The sequence below is a fragment of the Podarcis muralis genome, chromosome 11, assembly GCF_964188315.1.
Source record: "Podarcis muralis chromosome 11, rPodMur119.hap1.1, whole genome shotgun sequence".
Classification (NCBI taxonomy): domain Eukaryota; kingdom Metazoa; phylum Chordata; class Lepidosauria; order Squamata; family Lacertidae; genus Podarcis; species Podarcis muralis.
In genome coordinates, this window is record NC_135665.1 from 3,630,403 (window position 1) to 3,651,691 (window position 21,289).

The 21,289-nt window shown below is 45.6% G+C and overlaps 1 protein-coding gene across 4 annotated transcripts in view; it reads right to left on the reverse strand.

Moving 5' to 3' along the window:
- Positions 1–4,203: 4,203 nt before the first annotated feature.
- Positions 4,204–21,289, reverse strand: part of TRPM6 (transient receptor potential cation channel subfamily M member 6) — an 87,328-nt gene continuing 70,242 nt past the window's right edge. For 3 of the 4 annotated variants that reach the window (XM_077935968.1, XM_077935967.1, XM_077935970.1), the window contains 3 exons: positions 18,589–18,640; positions 6,018–6,124; positions 4,204–4,606 (listed from right to left, as the gene is read on the reverse strand). In XM_077935968.1, coding sequence (XP_077792094.1) covers positions 4,467–4,606; positions 6,018–6,124; positions 18,589–18,640 — 299 coding nt within the window. In that variant the 3' untranslated portion in view covers positions 4,204–4,466. Of the gene's footprint in view, positions 4,607–6,017; positions 6,125–9,843; positions 10,220–18,588; positions 18,641–21,289 lie in introns of those variants that run through there. The other variant, XM_077935969.1, reaches the window with a different exon arrangement.

The following is a 21,289-nucleotide window of genomic DNA, read 5'->3' on the forward strand; positions in this document are numbered from 1 at the left end:
CGGATGGCAACCAGCACCAAGTGTATCCCATTATATACCTGGGAAATAGGTGGTTTCAGCATTCCTGCTTAAATCCTTCAAACAAAGGACATTTAAAAATTCATTCTGTTCAGGCACCCAAGTCCTGATCTGTTTCTTCTAGGTTTTTGTGTATGCAATTTACTTTTTAAAATTTCTATATGGGTTGTCATATTTCCACACAACCTGTTCTTGGGGAACACTCATTTATTTCTGTATACTTGTGGGGGGAGAGATGCAAACGCAATTAATGTCAAGTAGGCAAAGTAATGGCTCCCTCTTTTTTTCTTTTCCAGCACAACCATTACACACTGTTCAAATATTGAATAAGAAAATACTTTTGTTCTTTGTTTGAGGCTTTTCTTCCCTGTGAGGGCTCCTTTAAATTAGGGGATTGAAATGAATTCAGGAGAGAACCAGTAAAGCAGAGAAAATATAAAAAGCCCTTAAGGCAATAACGAATGTTTGAAAGGAGAAAAGTGCTGACAGTCACCAACGAAAAGGTTTATTTTTCTATAATACAGGGGGGCTTTAAAAAAATAATTATTGATGACCCTGTTATGTTGGAAGTGTCTTGATTTTGTCCTTTAAAAATATATAAAGAAAAATAAAAACAAACAGAACAGATTTCCTGTTGAAATTAGCATTCATTTTCAGTTGATATAGTGGATATTTTCCCCCTTTAAGACAATAGAGAAATACATGAGAGATGCTTAGGACATTCCCCCTCACAATTTATGAGGCAGGATCATGCACTGGCTTACTAGCCCTCATCTCCAAGTGTTAAATGTAAATATGGTGTGTAGGTGTGTATATTTCCATGTGTTTTAGTCCATCCTCTCATTCTGTTTGGAACACCTATGGAGGATTTACACCTGCCTCCCACCATTATGCATACATCAAGAGTATGGAAGAAGAGTAAATGTGGACAGTGCTATTTAGTGCTGCTGCACATACTGCCATTTGTTTACCCATTCAACAAAACGTAATAAAAGCTATTATGTGTATGGTTCTGTTTTAAAAGTATAAATTATACTCCACTGCCGCCTTGGCCAGCTCTACCATTAGGCTGAGTGAGGCAGCCATCTCAGGCAGCAAATGCTGGGGTGGAGAAGGCAAGGTTTTGCAAGGCAGTGTGGTGTGCGACACACAGCCTGTGTCCCCTGAGCGATCCTGCTGTCCTCATGTTGCTAGTACAGGTGTACCGGGGAAGTTGAACAGAATCTGTTCCAGAAGTCCGTTTGACTTCCAAAACGTTCAACTTCCAAAGTGTGGCTTTTGATTGGCTGCAGGAAGGTCCTGCAGCCAATTGGAAGCAGCAGAAGTCCCATCGGATGTTCAGCTTCCGAAAAAAACAATCAAAAACCAGAACACTCACTTCTGGTTTTCAATTGTTCGGGTTGACGTACGTCGTGGGGCGGCTGCTGCGATGGCACCCCACCAGGGATGGCACCCCACCAGGGATGGCACCCAGGGCGCACCACTTCCCCCGCCCCCCTTCATCCGCCAGTGCCCACTCCTGCCTCTGGCCTTCTGTTCTGCTCAATTCACTATATCATAGTTGCAATGCCCTGCAGCGCCCCCTAGACTTGGCACCCACTGAGTTGGAACTGATTGCACTGCCCTAAATCCACCTCTGCCAAAACATTTTCTTTTGGATTTGAGAACAATAATCAAAAATTGTTGCAATTTAAAATAAATTTAGCGCTTTCAAGTTTTGTGCTTTTCATTTTTTCTACAATTTTTAAAACTTGATGTTAGCGCAAAAATATATTTTGGGGTGCAAATAGCCTTTCCTGGGGCGCAATGCAGCACTGGTTGCAACACAGTGAGAATTTTGGCAGAAAACCTTCTCTACTACTATTCTACCCAAGGAGAAATTGCATTGGCTGGCCCAGCAGGGGCAGGCAGAGGTTTGTCTCAGGAGCCAGAAACTGGGGGCCACCAGCCCATGGCCATCTAAGTTAGCCTACTGCCCACCGGTAATGTGTAGGGTGTTGTCTCCTCATCAGTACTGAAGCAAGATTCAGCTTCATATCTGATTGTCTTTGCCTCAATGTGTGGATTGAGGGTATACTCCACTGCCGCCTTGGCCAGCTCTACCATTAGGCTGAGTGAGGCAGCCATCTCAGGCAGCAAATGCTGGGGTGGAGAAGGCAATGTGTGGATTGAGGGTGATTACACTCTGTTTCAGAGTACTGATACAGTGGTACCTCGGGTTAAGTACTTAATTCGTTCTGGAGGTCCGTTCTTAACCTGAAACTGTTCTTAACCTGAAGCACCACTTTAGCTAATGGGGCCTCCTGCTGCTGCGCCGCCGCCGCTGCATGATTTCTGTTCTCATCCTGAAGCAAAGTTCTTAACCTGAGGTAATATTTCTGGGTTAGCGGAGTCTGTAACCTGAAGCATATGTAACCTGAAGCGTCTGTAACCTGAGGTACCACTGTACATCTTCAATTGTGAGGTGTGGAAGCATTCTACAAAAAGCAGCTGTTATGCGGAAACCTAAGATAATAAATCTCTAAGACAATAACTCTCTTCTATGAGATTTACTTGCTGTATTGCTACCAGGTTTGTGGTCATCCTCATTCTTCCTTTAAAGTGAAGTGCAATTTGTATTGTGAAGAATATAGAGAAATTGGCTTGTATTCTGCAACACAATATTATTGCTTCCACACTTGACAGTGACCAGTGCTTTTTTTCTAGAAAAATAGGTGCTGGTACTGCATATGAGAGAGAGAGAGAGAGAGAGAGAGAGAGAGAGAGAGAGAGAGAGAGAGAGAGAGAGTGTGTGTGTGTGTGCCGGTACTGCATCCTTTCCAGCTCAGCTTTTCATTTTCAGGTCCCTTATTCATTCTGTCCCATTCAAGTGAAGCTCCATCCCAAAGAGAAAGTGTTTGTGTCCTTATAATAGGTTGGAGGAAGAAAGCACCTGGTAAGCACAGCCCTGCTTGAGAAATATTCAGAGGAAGGAGATCAAACCATTTGCAGAAGAGGTCATCCTCACAGGGGATTCATAGGCATATCATAGAAAGTAGATGAGAAATTCCTGACCATGAGAATTTCTGGTGGGAAATGTAAGATATTAAGATATCTTCCCTCAAAGATATCCATAGTTTTGTAGCTACTACTTTACAGACCTCAAGCACAAGGTAGTTGTCAGGGGTTCAGGGAGAGAGGCACAGATGAGGGAGGAGACTGAGAGCGAGGGGGAAGAATCCAGGAACGAGGAGGAGGAGGATGACAATGACTTGAGGGTTTCCATGAGTCTCTCAAGTGAATCGGAGGATTCCCAAAAGGTCAGGCCAAGGGGAGCCACAGGGGGGACTCGTCAGGAGCAGGGGAGCAGCAGGGGAACCCCGAGTGGGAGTGGGAGATCGGGGCCGGCTTCCCAGCCGGAACGGAGTGAAGAGGGTGGAGTTCCCAGTGTGACACACGGAGCAGAGCAGGAAGCAGGAAGGGGAAGGAGATCGGGGCAAGACGTCCTGCCGGAAGGGGCGGAGAGTAGTACAGAGAGTAGTATAACTGTCAAGAGGAAGGTCAGGGGTAGCGAACGCGCGCCAAGTTCAAATGTGGAGGCGCACGGAAATGCGGAGAGCCCGGAGGAGGAGCCTGGTCCCAAAGCACGGAGGAGGGGGGAGCAGGCGTCTGGGGACTCAGCGTCAGGGGAAAGCAGGAGGGAAGGAACCCAGGGGGGCAGAAAGACCCTGCGGAAAAGGAAGGAGAGGAAGAGGTGGACCAGCACAAGCCTCTTAAACTGGTGTAGAGGCGGGACTGATTCAGAGGGGACTTCAGCGGTCTAAGCGTAACAGACGTGGGGCTGCGCGCCTCGGCTGTGGAACAAACAATGTACTTCAATAAAGACTTTTGTAAATAAAGTGGACTTGGCGTTGGTCTCTTGTGAGCTGGGACCTGAGGCGGCCCTGACAGTAGTGCTCACAAAATCTCTGTGTGTGTGCAGTAGAAGTTAGACAGCTGGAGGAACCTGCATGGCTTTTGGGATTTGCAGTGTTTCCACCAGAAATAAAAGTTCTCAGTTGGGAAGGGGAGGGGAGAGAAAATCAAGCAGTTCCTTCCAGGGAAATTTCCATTTTTCAAATCTCTTCCACTCATTTTCTCATCATTCTCCTCCAAACTGTTATTATCAGCAACATTTCTAAAACATAAATAAATTGAATAAATCTCAACAATTCCATTGACTTTAATGGATAATTTTGGCACAATCTATAAACAGAAGTGCCCTGAAGTCAGTATCTAAAGAGGTTCCATTTTCAATAGGATATTTGTTCACACACTGGCATGCATGTAAATGGCTTTCATTTCCTTGGCGTATAAATGTATGGACAATGGGCATATCTGAGCACCTATTGTTTGTCCCTCGAGGCAAATTCAATAATGGGCATCATTCAGGTGCTCAAAGGCAAGACCCTGCCTGCCAAGCCCTTACATCACAATCGAGTGCAATATTCCAAAGGCTCATCATCACTATTGTTAAGAGCCTCATCTCCTGCTGCTGCTGCCATTGCTTCCGTTTCGGCTTCAAAAGCTGGATTGAACCTCCCAGGTGTGTAGTCGTTCCTTTTCAGATCTGTGGAGAAAACAGTGAAAACTCTGATCATAATTCCTTAGCATATACAAAGTGTTAAATCGATCCATTACATGGTAGAGAACAGGAAAGAAACCACATTTATATTATTGTCTTTCCCAAGTCCCACTACACAAGTCCTGGTTTCAAAGAAGTGAAAGGGAAGCGAATCACTCAGCAAACATAACAACTTTTCTGCTTTTAAACCTTCTGTGCCTTCTGCTGTGTGCCTGGGCTCAAACTGACCCCTCATCAGAAATGGGCTTTATTGTGAACTCTGATGCGCCCAAGAAACAGAATAAGAGGTAGAGGATTCAGAAGGGCAATAGAGACGAGTGGAGAGTTGGGCTGACCAAGTTGTGGGTAGCAAAGTAGTGGGGTAATGGCTGATGGACCAGCTTAAGAAAAAAATAATTTGTAAAATCCTTAGGAACATAGATTTATAAGACACCCTGTGGTATCTGTTCAATAAGTATTTGACATTTGTTTGCATCATTAAAAAATGCCATCCTGTATAAAAATCAACAGATGTTTATGGATTATGCTCAGTGATCACAAAGATAAAAAGTGAGTTGAGTTCTTGGGTTAGTTGCCCCATCTTGAAAAGCAATTGCTGCATCTCCATACCTTCCTCTTTTAGACAAAAACCCAGTTTCTCCCAAGCAAACCACCATTGGAAGCTGGGAACAAACCTTGACTTTCTGACTGTGGTTTGTTTGGCCAAAACAACTGCCTGCTGGTTCACACATAATGTGAAGTCAGCCTCTAGTTTGTTCCCTCCCTGCAGGACAAAGTACTAGGAAGGAGCAGAGGGAGTTGGGAGCTTTTGAGCAACATGCTCAGGCTTGGTGCACACTGCCTTAAGAGACAACTTTAAAATAAACTATGTTTTAATGTGACATGTCAAGCAGGCCATAGTGAGCATATGGAAGTGCAATCACAGCCATTATTATTGCCTTTTCCCATCTCCAAGCATGTGAAAAGTGCTTGCAGGCACAGGGTCTGAGAACCAGGAGATCAGAAGCTAGGAAGAGGCTAGAATTTAGGCAACAGATGATCATAATTCGCCAACCATCCTAGACTCAGAGACAGCTGTTCTCCAGACTGTTTGTTTCTGTAATGGCCACCATAGCTCCACCATGGTGATATTGGGCTGTGTTGCCCTGATTTGGTGTGTATCACAGGGCGAGATGTAACCTTGGTTAACCTTGCAAAATAATCAACCAGCAGATGGGTTGGTTGATCCAGGATTCACACTACACCATAACTTGTTGACATTTCTAATCAATGAAGTCATGGCCTGTTTATATCCAAAGTGGTTGTGTTTATTGCAATTTCACCATGCTTTGGCTCCACCACCCACGGCTTCAGGGCGCCTGGAGCTAGCAGAATGCAGAGCTTTTCTATTGCTTACCGGGAAGTCTGAGTTTCCTACAACAAGAGTTGCAGCAATGCTTTGAAATGAAGTTTTTGATTGCTTCTTCTCCAAGGTTTGCTGGTCCAAATACCATCCCTCTAGATCTGGAAGAAACAACAGTACAAATGAATTTTTAGCCCGTGTTTTTATCTATTTCCCAAAATACTGCAAAGCAAAGCAGTGGTATGACAGCAGTTTGTTTAAATTAAAAAGCTTCAAAATGAGAGGCTTGACTCCCCAGATGCTGCTAGATTGCAAATTCTGGCATCCCTAGGATTAGATATGCTGGATGGGGAGATGGGAATTGGAGTCCAGCAACATCTGGGGGGCCACAGGTTCCCTGCCCTGATATAGATATATAGTGGCTGCTTGCCCAGTTACAGGTTGCTGCCCGTCATGGCTGGCTCACATCTCCCAGGCCGGCTGCTTTTATTGGCAGGCTTTCCCACCATTAAACCAGGGCAGAGGAAGGGGGTGTGGTGGGGGCAGGTCGCCTCGGGTGTCACCATTGAGGGGGTGACAAAATGCTGGGCAGCATTCACTGCAGGGCCTGCAGCGCACCCAAGCCACATGTCTCTCCTGGGAGTGACACAGTGGCTTGGGTGCCCACAGGCTCCGCACTGCCCCAAACGGTCCACCCGCTGCCTCCCCCCTAGCTGTAGGGCAGCTGAGTGGGAGGAGGCAGGCAGACTCCTTGGAGGCACTGCAGAGCATCCTGCCCTGGCTGCCCCCCCCCCCAGCGGGCAGCTGGCCCTGTCCTTGGGCACACGTGCCACCCCAGGCACCCTATCGGCTTGCTCTGCCTCTGTTGTTGGCACTGGGCTCAGTCATCTCCAACTAAGCAGTTCTTTATTCTGTCCTTGTTGCAGAATGAGGGGGCTTTCCTTCCAAGGCAACCACAGCAAAGCACACACAACTTTAGTTGGGAAATAAGCGCAACCTAACACCAGCCACGTTTGGAACAAGATTGGGATTGCTGGATATTTTCAGTCCCACATTTTATAAGGGAAGGAATGCCCACAAGTATGTTCAGAAAAAGCCTCTGTAGAAGACTGATAAATCTACAAACATATATTATGAGTCCTTAGCACATGAAGATCAGCGAATCTCAAAAGAGTCATCTACCTGGGAACCAACACAGTGACTGTAGGGAGAGTTGGTATTTGGGTGACCAGGAAAGCAACCAATGAGCTGGGAACCCTCTGATTCAAAGATCCCCGTCATCATGAATTTACAAAGTGGCCCTAACTTAAGCAAGAAATTATTTCACAGTATGGGATGTCTCCACACCTCTGCCAGACTGTAATATGGAGATAATACTGGCCTGTCCCCATAGAGTTTTTATAAAGCTTTTCATTTTTAAAAAAAGGTATACTGGACTAGTCAGATCCACCAGTGCTACTGAATAAAGTTGCTGTAATTGAAAGTGGTGTTCAAACCCAATGGAAACAACTAAATATTTGTTTATTTGTGTATTTGTTTATTTCAAATCTTGCTTGCTCATTCCTTTGGAACTGGCAGCCGGGTGCTTATTTCCACATTTTGCATCCAATCTATGCATAAGCTTACATCTAACAAAAAAAGTATCTTTTAAAAGTTGCAGAATCACACTGGTATTCGAATGCATCCAAGCAGTTGCCAAATGTTCCAAACGACCAGTACCCTGGAGTTATGATTTGTGTTGTTCCAAGCGTTCAAAGCAAGCTGCATTCTAAACTGCCTCAGAACTCCAAGGAGCAGTTGCTCCAGTGACCAGCTCAGACCAGCTTCGTTCTTCTCAGGTCTTCTCTTAGGTCAGACACTGGAAGAGAAAGACCTGAAAAAAGCCCTTGCCCTGGGGAAAAGACTGGTTGAGGAACTGATTTCACATAGGTGCATATATGCAGCACTCCTCAGTTCCCCACCAACATAGCGGTGTTTTCTCAGATAGGAACAACATAGGACTTTTTAAAATTTCCTTTTGCCCTGTCTGAGAGCCACTTGGTAGGCTTTTCACAGTGTGTGTGTGTGTGAGAGAGAGAGAGAGAGAGGGAGAGAGAGAATGAGGACTAAAGTCAGAAAGGATTCTTTCCTGAACAGTAGCTGTATTGGTCTGTTGCACCAAACTTTCTTTCAAGGGTAAAATGCATAACTTTGGTGGGATCATGCCTGACATTTTAACAATGGAGAGGGAAGGGAGGGGAGCACAGAAATGCAGAGGAGTGGACTAGACAAGAGCCCAATTATCCGCATGGAGGGGGTCCATAGAACAAAAGGGGTTGTGCGGTTGTGCAATTTCTTCACCCCTGGGAAAATCTGATTCCTGGCACTTACGATTGCAGGTACAGCAGACATTTCCATTCCTACGTCTCAAGATAGGAAATGCAGAATTTGCCCTAGAATGATGGCATTGTTTTAGCTGCACATCACTATTTGCTCAAACTTTAGATGTCCATATGATACTGTGCCTAAGTATCTAACGGTTATCTTTTGTCTGTGTTTTTCTCCAGCATGCCTTCTATCGCCAGCCTTCCCAGTACCAAAGCAGAAGTTCCACCCTAGGTGCATTATGGCTCCTTCCCAGTCCGGCTGTTGTGCAGGGTGTCCTGCGTGCAACTAGGTGCCTTTGTCCTGGCTGTTATGGGCTGCCTTATGAGCATCTGCTCCACATCTGCCAACCTTGAATGGAGAGTGTGGCCGGTAGAGAACATCATGGGCAGCAACCAACAGGGCATTGTGGGCATTGGGATCTGGGGCGCCTGTTCCGTGCGAAGAATTACAATGAAGAAAACTAACATTATATGCATACCATTAAACGATGAGGCGTCCCTACCAGCTGAAATCATCACGGCCCAGGACTTGATGCCATTGGCCTCAGTTGCCAATGTGGTGACCGTTCTTTGTATAGCCTTTGCGCTATATAACATCTTTGAGCCAGGAAAACACGGTAGTTTCATTGCTACGTTCTTTTCAATTCGAGCAATGATGGAGTTGGCAGCAGGTACATGTGTACTTATTTCAATTTCATGGAATCTTCATTCTATATTAACAAATGAAGGAATTCCGCTTCCTGAGGTTTTGGGAGTGCCTCCCATTCCAACAGAACAACATGCTGGAATTTCAATCTATATTGGCTTTATTGCTGCAGCTTCACAGCTTTTATTTTTCACACTGGTTCTGGGTGAAAAGTAGTTTTGGAAAATGAGTGAAACAAACACTTCCAAGCAAAAATTTGTAAAGAAGAAAGTGTTACAGACACTGAAAACCCAAAGCTCAGGATGAAATGCAGGCAGTACTAGTCTTCTGTGACACTTGAGTGTGAAGAAGAAAAACCCACTATTTGGCGGAGATATCAAAGTCATATTAAAATGGAAACCATGCCAGGCTCATTAGGAATATGGCTAAGGAATGGTTCCAGTCCTGTGACTGGCTTTTTTTAAATGGTAGCATGGGACGTTGTGTATATTTATTACCAAATTTGTTGGTTTTTATCTTTCCTTATGCATATTCTGTTTGGTTTTTTCTTTTTAACTGAGTGCTTCAGTATCCCACCCTGGGATGCTTACAACATAGGGTTAACTATAAATAGGGGTGTGTGTGAAAAGTATAAAACTGTTATATTTAGATATTTATTTTATTCTATATCTCTTTTAGCAATAAAAAGAATGTTATCTCATCGCACACTTATGCTGGAGTGCTTATTTCGCTGCAGACTGTACTGTCTATGGCGCTTTTCGAATTTTCTGCATTTCAGAAACACTGCAAATTGCAAAAGGTTCTGGGGCATGCTTCGTGTGTGTGTGTGTTCTTTGGGTGTGTGTGTGTGTGTGTGTGTGTGTGTGTGTGTGTGTGTGTGTGTTTGCAGTCCATTTTACAGAGAATACTGGCCAAGCCTTTGAGTGCCTGTGTGCTGCTCCCAGCCCTGGCCAGCAAGAACAATGATGAGGGACACCAAGTTTCAGTGGTCCAGAGAGACCTAGGCCACTTCCAGCTTTAGGCAGAATAAAAAAAATTAAAATGAAGGAACACAAAACAAAATAGCGCCACATACCAAAGAAGTGAGATGTAATTAAATATGACGAAATATCTGCGAACAAAAGAGAGAACCAACATCTTTTACCAAATCATACCTCTCATTTGCTTAAGTTTTGCTTAAGTTTGCAGCTCATTTGCTTAAGTTTGCAGCTCTAGGCTGAGAGTGGGTGTCACATTTTGGTCTGCTGCAGGCAGAAACAAGTTGAGAGAAGAATCAAATACCCAAAAAATTAAGAAAGGACTAAATCTGAGGCCCACTTTGAGGTTGTGCCGAATGCCCCCCTGCACCCCTCCCCCCAACTGGCCCTGCTTACAGGTTTACTTCAAAAACTCCTGCTGCTTCTGAACACCAAACAAGACAGTGGAATGGGCCCTAAGGTACAAATTCTGTGCTATTTTTCTAGAAAAAGAGGTGCTGGAGCTCGCCCTGAACGCCTCCCTTGTTCTTTTACAATGGCAACAGTGCCAACCTGAGAGGTGCCGGAACTGAGATCCAGCGAGTTCCAGCTGGAAAAAAGCCCTATACAAACTATAATTTTGAACGGATCCATGATATTCTTAAGAGTCCTGTAAACATTTCAGTTTTTTAGGCATCCAGAAGGTTGGGTTCCATTTTTTGCCAAATTGCACCAGATCTTATTTTATTGCTGCCGTAAATACAATTCTGCTCCTTACAGCTTTCCCACAGTGATTTACAGCTAGGAATGACTTTGACAGAAGACCATGGGTATTTAGGAACGGATTTCCCTGTACAACATGGCAAAATTATTATCTATGCAGATGGTGCTCTCTGTGTCTATAATCCATACTGTAAAATAATAATAAATTACACATTTGTAAAAGTCAACAGTTTCATAACGAAATCTTGGACGTAGTAATCTTTGACCTGCATATCCAGCCTCGGCCACTGCTTTCCTGATAACTCCTGGTGTCATTGTTCTCCATCTCAATCAACTCGCTCACTTCATCCATTGGTTTCTCAAAATTTGTTCTGTAGTAAGTTATAATGATTACCTGTCAGGGTCACCTGGTCCCTATGCAGGGGCGGAGGAAGGGGGGCGGTGGGGGTGGGTCACCCCGGGTGTCACCACTGAGGGGGGTGACAAAATGCCGGGCAGCACTCACCGCAGGGCCTGCAGCGTGCCCGAGTCATGTGTCTCTCCTGGGAGTGACACGGTGGCTTGGGTGCCCGCAGGCTCCGCGCTGCCCAAACGGTCCATCTGCCACCTCCCCCCAGCTGTAGGGCGGCTGAGTTGGAGGAAGCAGGCAGACTCCTGGGAGGCCCTGCGGAACGTCCTGCCCTGGCTGGCCCCTTGCTCTGCTGCTGCATCTAACCATTTGAATCCTGGACCAATCCAGCCAAGGTGAGTGGGTCTGCAATGTACCTTCCTTCTGTTTCAGAGATGCCAACTCTACAGGGATGAGGCATCTTCAGCCCCCCAGTGTCTGTTGGGATAGGGCTAAGCAATGGAGGGGCAAAGGAGGCTGAGCCCTTCCTTGCCTGCCCCCCCCCTCCTACTTTTGTCTGCTGTCCTCTGCCTCCTTGGGAGATGCCGCATGGTCTGGCTGGAGGTTGTTCTGCCCCGCAGGGTGGGGAAATGCCACACGGCCTGGCACAGCCTGGCTGAAGGCTGCCCTGGGCCACATAGCACCAAGATACACCAAACCAGCACGTAGGAGGTCTGTGACAGTTGTGCAACATCACAATGCGCATGACATCACACATGCACAACAGCCCCCCCCCCCATGCTGAGTGAAACTCAGGGCCTCTGCTCTGCTTCATTGAGAAACAGCAGTTCTCCAACAAAATTTAGAAAATTCAGTAGTGTGACAACCTAGCACAGGGGTCAGCAACCCGCGGCTCCGGAGCCGCATGTGGCTCTTTTACAGCTTTGCCGTGGCTCCGGGGCAGATACTAGCGAGGGGAGGAGGCGCATTGTATGGAGGAGGCACACTCCCCACTGTGGCGGGCGCTGTACTGGCTGTGACGTCGCATGGGGGCGGTACGTGCGGGACGCACCGTCCCGACGTCACCTTCCCACCCGCTGTCAGATTGCTGCTCCGGAGATATATTTGTTTTAAATGTCGCAATGGTTTTGCGGCTCCCAGTTTTTTTTTCCTTCGGAAACGGGTCCAAGTGGCTCTTTTTGTCTTAAAGGTTGCAGACCCCTGACCTAGCAGTTACTCAGGGCTATGATTTTTATGAAAACCACCCTCAGATTATGCATATTACATGGAAAATGTACATTACATGCACACATTAGTTTGTGATTACATATTTCTTGTTGTTTCCTGAATAAAAATAGGAACTAACTTAACTAATAAGACCTAAGGCTGATCTTGAGAATAAGGTAAAGGAAAGGTAAAGGACCCCTAGATGGTTAAGTTCAGTCAAAGGTGACTATGGGGTTATGGTGCTCATCTCGCTTTCAGGCCAAGGGAGCCGGTGTTTGTCCACAGACAGCCTTCCAGGTCATGTGGCCAGCATGACTAGACTGCTTCTGGCACAATGGAACACTGTAATGAGTGCCAGAGCATATGGAAACACCATTTACCATGGCAGCAGTACTTGCACTGGTAAGCTTTCAAACTGCTAGGTTGGCAGGAGCTGGGACAGAGCAACAGGAGCTCACCCCCTCTCATGGATTTGAACCATCAACTTTCTGACTGGCAAGGCCAAGAGGCTCAGTGCACAGGGCCACCCATGTCCCTTGATCTTGAGAATATGCCACACACTGCCTGGTACTGCTAGCAGTATTTACTCTGAAATATATTTTGTTTTCTTCTGTTGCAGCATATGACTCAATTTATTCACATAAATCAACAGGACCTGCTATCAACCAGTATGTATTTGTGTGGTCTGGACCATGTAGTCTGGAATGGAGCTGAAGAAAATGTCTCCTACACAAAACAATGACCGCTCCCCGCTTAAAACGGGGGGCGCCCTTTGCGTGGACGCGTGCAGCCCCTAGATCTGGAGCGGCCCCATCAGCATAGGCTTGGCTTTGCCTTCCCTCAGGTGGGATACCTGGAGGTCTCCGCCTACCTCAGTCAGTTGTCCAATCCCACCTGGGGGAAGCGTTGCCAAGGAGACCAGGCCAGGTAGGGGAGGGATTACCTGCCCACACAATAGAGGGAGGATCTTACCTGGGAATCCTCACTTGGCTCCAGGGCTTCTCCCACCCTACCCACCCTCAGTTAATGTCTTTTTTTGCAGGTTAACTTTTCTTCATAGGTTTTGCAGGTTAACTTTTCTTCACAGGTATGCGGGCACTGCTACGTTAAGGTCGCTGTTAAAGGGCCGGAAAGGAATTTCCCTGCATTGGCAGGTTTCGCCTTTCCCGTAGCAAAACGTCACAACTTTGGCAGCATCAGGTCTTGGGCGGAATCCTTTAGTCCATCTTCCTCTTTGCGGCGGCGATACCAGGGTTCCCCGTTAAAGGGGTTTTCTGAAGGGAGGCTTTGACTGTACGCCGAAAGGTCATCATTGCTCTCCCCTGTGGCGGCGGCATAACGGGGGCAGCTATCTCTGCTTGAACATATGTTCTCCAGAGCCGGCCCATCCCCCCCACACACACACACACTGGATAACCCTGAAGCTCCCTAGGTCCCCGGCTGGGGACTGGGGAGGGAGAACGCCCAATGCCTGAGCCAAGGTCTACCCACATTTGAAATTTAATAAAGTTGTGGCCAATTTAATAAAGTTGTGGCCAATTTAATCTTGAGTCGTTATTCCACATGACGGGGGGGGGGGGACCGCTCGGGATCTGGGGACTCCGCCTGTCCACGCAATGAAACCCCTCTCTAGTAGAACCATCTGTTGTGAGAGATATGGGCCTGAACTTGTAGTACAAAACATCAGCTCATGTTGTGCTGCACAGTTACCCTTCTTACTCTCAAGTCTAAGAAAGCATAACCACGAAATTCATTCTATACTTCTTTAGAAAAGGGAAGACTATAGATGAATTGCACTGTATTTAAAAATGCTCTCCCAGGATAAACAAAGTGTCTCATCTGTTTGATTTAGCTACACACAAACTGGACAGTCATTTCTTAGGTAAGTAAAGTGCTGGCAACTGAAGATTTCAGATTGTTGCCAGAATACAGTAATAGCGATTCTATGCAACATCCAGTATTACAATAACCACAATAAAAAACACAGAGCAATACATTGCCTTTATTTGCATCCCCACTTAATATATTTCTGCAATTTGGCACCTAGGATCAATGCTCATTAAGTAGCAGTATTACTCACCCACCATTTTTCTTGAGAACGTAATTAACCCTCTAGATCTCATATAAGAGGATGTACAAAAAAATGCTGCCCATAGTCAGCGCATTTTATTTCTCTATGTTAAAACAGCAAAGGGGAAAAGCAATTCTCCCTTGCCTTCTCCGCATATAAGCACTGTTTCCAGAGACAGAGAATTTTGCAAACAAGCAAAACAGGACAAAGAGGTATAAGGTATTTAAGGTTCAAATCTTTCATAAAATATCTTTTGCTAATATAGGGATATGCAAGCTTTTGAATTCTCTGACCAAAGATTTGGGCACAACCTAGAGAGTCCTTTTGCAACTAGAACTTTTCCCTGGATAAAATATTGCAGGACAAGTCCCAGACTGATTGTAAACTTTCAGAGACACCATGCATTAAAGAAACTAGCATCTCCGACTGAATTTTTACAAGCAGAGGGGATTGACATGATTACTCCTCTCCATGGATTTACTTAAGTGTAATTACCCAAATGCTTTTCTTAACTGATGCTTTGGGCAATCACTTCAACCCTTATATGGAAAATTACTACCAGGAAAGCCTTCTTACAGAGAAGGGTGGGTGGAGCAGAGAATATAGGAGGAATGGTAGAATACCTAAGCACAGAACATGGAACAAAGCCACTATTGTTTTGAATCAGGGATAGTATCATACAGAGATGGCCTTGAGAATGTGCAGAGAGCCCTTCCTGTGCAGCTGAATAACCCATGGCATCCTGCACACATAATGGCAGAAGACAAGACTTCCAAGGATATTTAAACATGAATATATTTTCTTTGCAAAACTAAGCACTGGTTGCTTCTATGTCCTTATGTCAGGCTAGTCAGTCACACAAGTAGATCTCCAAAACACCAATGGTGTTGCATCCTTCACTGGCACCTGGGGGGGGGGGAACACATGCCCCAGGCAGGAGCAGGGGCTGGGCACGGAGGGTAAAGAAAACCCACTGTGCCTGCCCAACCCTCTCTGCCGCTACTGGGCGGGGTGGGACACTGAGGGTTCACAGGGCTGTGCTGTGCCCCCTGCCCACCCACACAGGGGGAAGCCCAGCCAGCCAATGCAGCCCTTGGCCAGCAAGTCTAGCTGACGTTTCTAAGTCAGCCTGAGGCAAGATTGTCCCATTTTTGTCAGTCTAGAAACAATTTGGGGCAATAACCTGGAGTTGCTCAACAAATAATTCCTTTAAACTATAATAATAATAATAATAATAATAATAATTTATTATTTATACCCCGCCCATCTGGCTGGGCCTCCCCAGCCACTCTGGGCGGCTTCCATAAAAACCAAAAATACAATAAAATATCACATGTTAAAAACTTCCCTGAACAGGGCTGCCTTAAGATGTCTCTTGAATGTCAGGTAGTTATTTATCACTTTGACATCTGCTGGAAGGGCGTTCCACAGGGCGGGCGCCACTACCGAGAAGGCCCTCTGCCTGGTTCCCTGTAGCTTTGCTTCTCGCAATGAGGGAACCGCCAGAAGGCCCTCGGCGCTGGACCTCAGCGTCCGGGCAGAATGATGGGGGTGGAGACGCTCCTTCAGGTATACTGGACCGAGGCCGTTTAGGGCTTTAAAGGTCAGCACCAACACTTTGAATTGTGCTCGGAAACGTACTGGGAGCCAATGCAAGTCTTTCAAGACCGGTGTTATATGGTCTCGGCGGCCGCTCCCAGTCACCAGTCTAGCTGCCGCATTCTGGATTAGTTGTAGTTTCCGAGTCACCTTCAAAGGTAGCCCCACGTAGAGTGCATTGCAGTAGTCCAAGCGGGAGATAACCAGAGCATGTACCACTCTGGCGAGACAGTCCGCAGGCAGATAGGGTCTCAGCCTACGTACCAGATGGAGCTGGTAAACAGCTGCCCTGGACACGGATTTGACCTGTGCCTCCATGGACAGCTGTGAGTCCAAAATGACTCCCAGGCTGCGCACCTGGTCCTTCAGGGGCACAGTTACCCCATTCAGGACCAGGGAATCCTCCACACCTGCCCGCCTCCTGTCCCCCAAAAACAGTACTTCTGTCTTGTCAGGATTCAACCTCAATCTGTTAGCCGCCATCCATCCTCCAACCGCCTCCAGACACTCACACAGGACCTTCACCGCCTTCACTGGTTCTGATTTAAAAGAGAGGTAGAGCTGGGTATCATCCGCATACTGATGAACACCCAGCCCAAACCTCCTGATGATCTCTCCCAGCGGCTGCATGTAAATGTTGAAAAGCATGGGGGAGAGGACAGAACCCTGAGGCACCCCACAAGTGAGAGCCCAGGGGTCTGAACACTCATCCCCCACCACCACTTTCTGAACACGGCCCAGGAGGAAGGAGCGGAACCACTGTATAACAGTGCCCCCAGCTCCCAGCCCCTCAAGACGGTCCAGAAGGATGCTATGGTCGATGGTATCAAACGCCGCTGAGAGATCCAGCAGAACTAGGAAACAGCTCTCACCTTTGTCCCTAGCCCGCCGGAGATCATCAACCAGTGCGACCAAGGCAGTTTCAGTCCCATGATGAGGCCTGAATCCCGACTGGAAGGGATCCAAATGGTCCGCTTCTTCCAGGCGTGCCTGGAGTTGTTCGGCAACCGCTCGCTCAATCACCTTGCCCAGGAATGGAAGATTTGAGACTGGGCGATAGTTGGCCATCGTGGCCGCATCTAAAGATGGTTTTTTAAGAAGCGGTTTAATAACCGCCTCTTTCAGCGGGTCTGGGAAGGCTCCCTCACGGAGGGAAGCATTCACCACCCCACGAAGCCCATCGCCCAGTCCTTCCCGGCTAGCTTTTATAAGCCAGGATGGGCAAGGATCCAGGAGACAGGTGGTTGGTTTCACTCGTCCAAGCAGCCTGTCCACATCCTCGGAGGTAACAGATTGGAATTGATCCCACTCAACTTGACTAGACAGAACTCTAGCACTCTCCCGCCCCGGCCCTGCTCCCACGGTGGAGTCTACTTCTTCCCGAATCTGAGCGATTTTATCTGCAAAAAACTTTGCAAAATCATTGCAGGAGAACATGTGGCCCGTACTGGGCCCCGATGTTGCAGGTGGTTCCGCTAAATTGTGAACCACCTGAAAAAGTCTCCTGCTGCTGTTTTCTGCAGATGCAATAGAGGCGGCGAAGAAATTTTTCTTCGCCGTCGCTATCGCCACTTGGTAGGCTCGACGTTGAGCTCTAACCTGTGTCCGGTCAGATTCGGAATGAGTTCTCTGCCACCGGCGCTCTAGCCGTCTCAACGATTGTTTCATTGCCCTCAGATCCGTGGAAAACCACGGGGCTGTCCGGGCTCCATGCAATCGGAGAGGGCGCTTCGGAGCCAAACAGTCAATAGCCCTGGTTAACTCCACATTCCAGCGGGCCACCAGGGAATCAGCTGAAAGGCCATCAACATGGGATAAAGCATCCCCTACCACTCTCTGGAAACCATTTGGATCCATTAAGTGGCGGGGGCGGACCATCCGAATTGGTCCCACCTCCCTGCAGAGGGGATGGGTCGCAGAGAAGTCCAGTTGCACCAGGAAGTGATCTGACCATGGCACTTCTTTCGTTTCGCTTTTACTTAGTGTCAGATCACCAACATCCATAGAGGTAAACACCAGGTCCAAGGCATGTCCACGGCTATGGGTTGGGCCAGACTTATTCAGTGTCATGGAAGCTCAGATTAGACACCACTTCATTCTTGGAACTATTCTCAGTTTCACCATTCTAAGAGTTTTGGGGTCCTGTTTTGGCAAGCCTGACCCATGAATGTGAAGACATTCAATACCTAGTTTCAAAACAAAAGGTGTCCATGACTCCTGGAGCTTATAGCTCCACATTCAACTTTTCAAATCTGTCTTGCACTGTCATTCAGTTCAGGAAGATATATGTGAAAGCATTCTAAGGTAAGCAAGGCCTAAGTGATCCTCCAAGACACTGTATATTAAAATTAGCACTTTCAACTGTATTTGCAGTAGAACTGGAAAACCAAGTCTGATAATTCAATATAAATACTACATGCACCCAGCCTGTAGCCAATCTTTTCCAGTAGATAAGCATCTGCATTTGGCATTATATGAAGTTTGTCCGGTGGCCTTTAAACTTAGTTGCAAGTACAGGGCATCACAGTATTCTATTCGGTCCATTAGAAATATACAAGCATTTAACTGCAATGATAGCAAAAACACAAATAGTGCCCCTGTCAGCAGTGTGACAAATATGTATATGCACATCACAGCTAATATGGAATATTAATTGAATCACATGAAAGATGTCACATTTGGTATGATAAAGTGACGCCAGATACTCACTGCTTGTCTTCAGGTTTAATAACGGATGGGTCTGTAAGATTCTCTCCAACCCCTGTAGAAGACAAATTTATCAAGTATATTAGAAGGAAACTGCATTTTAAAAAATCATTTTTGAGACTGTAGCCTATGCAATCATTTTACAGCTATCTAATCTTCCACTTTATAGGGGAGAAACTGAAAAAACAACATTACAACAAATGTTGCATGCTCATTTCATTTTTGAAGCTAATTTTTATTCTTTTTTCAATTTTAATGCACCACTACAACAACATCAGTCTAAAGTGCTTTGTAGATCCAAATGGACACCTGAAATATATGTGAGCAAGAACTATATATCAATGTCAGGAAAAATCGAGTTCAAGAGATGCCCTTTGGTGTGCATTGAGACTTCTGTGATACTGAAAGAAATAAACCAGTCTCTATAGAGACAGAGGTGGAATCTACACACATATAAAAACTGTTTTGAAAATGCTTTTTTTTTAAGTGTTTTTAAAACTACATTGAATTTTCTGTCTAGTGTGTAGTTCTGCCACCCGTCTAGTGTCACATTGTACACTGCACTTAAAACACACATTAAAACATTTTATTTGCAGCTGTCTAGCTGAGTGCAGAGCTGCACATGTGCTCTTGGATCTCCATGCGCAGACCTCAGCTATTGGATCGGGGTGGGGGGGATCTTGTGTGCTCAAACTTAGCCTACTGATTAATTCAGCTTTGCCATCCTGGATAAAAATAATTACATTTTGTGTATATTAAGTGCTGTACCTGGTTCCTTACAAACCCATCTGTGCATATGAATACTTTGCAGCTGTGTTGTTATCAGATGGAGATGATAGATGATAGATGATAGATGATAGATAGATAGATAGATAGATATAGATAGATAGATAGATAGATAGATAGATAGATAGATAGATATAGATAGATAGATAGATAGATAGATAGATAGATAGATAGATGATAGATGATAGATAGATAGATAGATGATAGATAGATAGATAGATAGATAGATGATAGATAGATAGATAGATAGATAGATAGATAGATAGATAGAGACAGATAGATATGGATATTAATATCAATATATACACATATCTATAGAATCTCCAGTACAAGACTAGGCTTATCTAAGAAGCTAATGACAAACATTTTTCACTGGGCCTACTTCACAATTTGCCTAAATTCCAACCTTCCTAGTTTGTGATGGCATAAATTAAAATTGGGTGTAGGTAAAATTGAGGAGAGGTGCAGAAGTGAAATTCCCACTTAATGGCTGACATTTGTGTCCAGCAGTGCTTCTCTTGCTGAGATTCAGATTTTCCAAGGATTCAGTGGCACAGCTCATAGCGACATGGAGCTCTGTGCATTGTACTGTAGTTCCCATTTTGTGGAACTTCCTTCTAGTTGAGATCAGAGAGGTCCCATCACTGTTGAATGTCTGGTGCTTACTGAATACTACTTCTTCCTCCTCCTCCTCCAGCAGGCTTTTTAATTGAATTCTGATATTATAGTTAAGTGGGTTCCCATGAGGCAAAACAAAGTGATAACAGCAAGAACCTTTCTTGAACTACATAACTGGGAAACAGGGGCAAAGCAACTGCTTATATACATTCCTGAAAGCCTAGGCCACTCCCACTCCCAACATGACTGGCTGTCTAAACTTCCAAGCTGCGAATCACGACTCAGAGTTCAAGGGCCAATGGCAGAGACCCAAATCCTGAAATGTTCTGTGATTGGACATCATGTAGTGAATCAGAACACAGGAGCTCAGACTCCATAGTCCAGACTCAAGCTCAGGCAAAAGCAGAGACCACTGAATACATAACAATAGTTTTAACTCATTTTTACTATTATTGTGTTGGGTCCCCTGTACACTTCTTAGAGATTACTAGGAACAGTGGCAGATCTTGGGGTCCCAAATTTCAGCAGTGTCCTGTGCAATGCCAAAATTTGGCACCCCTCCACCTCTCGCACTCTGCTGTAAATCATAGTTGTGGCATCCCCAGCAGTGCTCCCCAGGCTCCGCACCCAGTGCAGCCGAACTGGTCGTGCTCCCCTAAATCTGTCTCTGCTGGGGTTAAGCAGTCTGCAATTCTTTGAAATAAATATATTAATCTTAAACTTATTACCCACCTTCACCAGCCAGTCCCAAAGCAGGTTACAATATGTAATACTACAGAGCCATGCAGAAAACCACATCATTCTGCACCCCATCCCCACTGACCAAGGCAGCAGTGATTTTCACTCTCTGAATAGCACATTAATTGCTTATTATGCTTTTAAGAGCATGCAACTATATTGTGCTATGGACAAAGGGATGCTTGAAGTACCATGGCCTGAATATGAATTTTAAGAATATCACAAAATTGAAATCCAAACCTTTTCTGAAAGCTGAACTGAATATGTCAGAGTTTGTTGTTATCTTTTATTGATATGCACAAACTTCCCCACAAGTCTTCCATGGCTCTGTGCAAAGACCTTCGCATGCACTTAAGCTTTCAAAAGAAGCCACCCACACAGCAGTTTTAAATCACTTGACTCTTAAATTTTGAATGTGAAGATAACAATAAATGAGGTTAGGGGACTGGAAGGTTTATTTTGTTTGAAAAATGTGTCTCGGTGTAATTCAGGCCTTTTGCACACTGTAAATAAATTAAACCTTTATCTTCCAGTACACATTTCCTTTGACACAATAACAGAC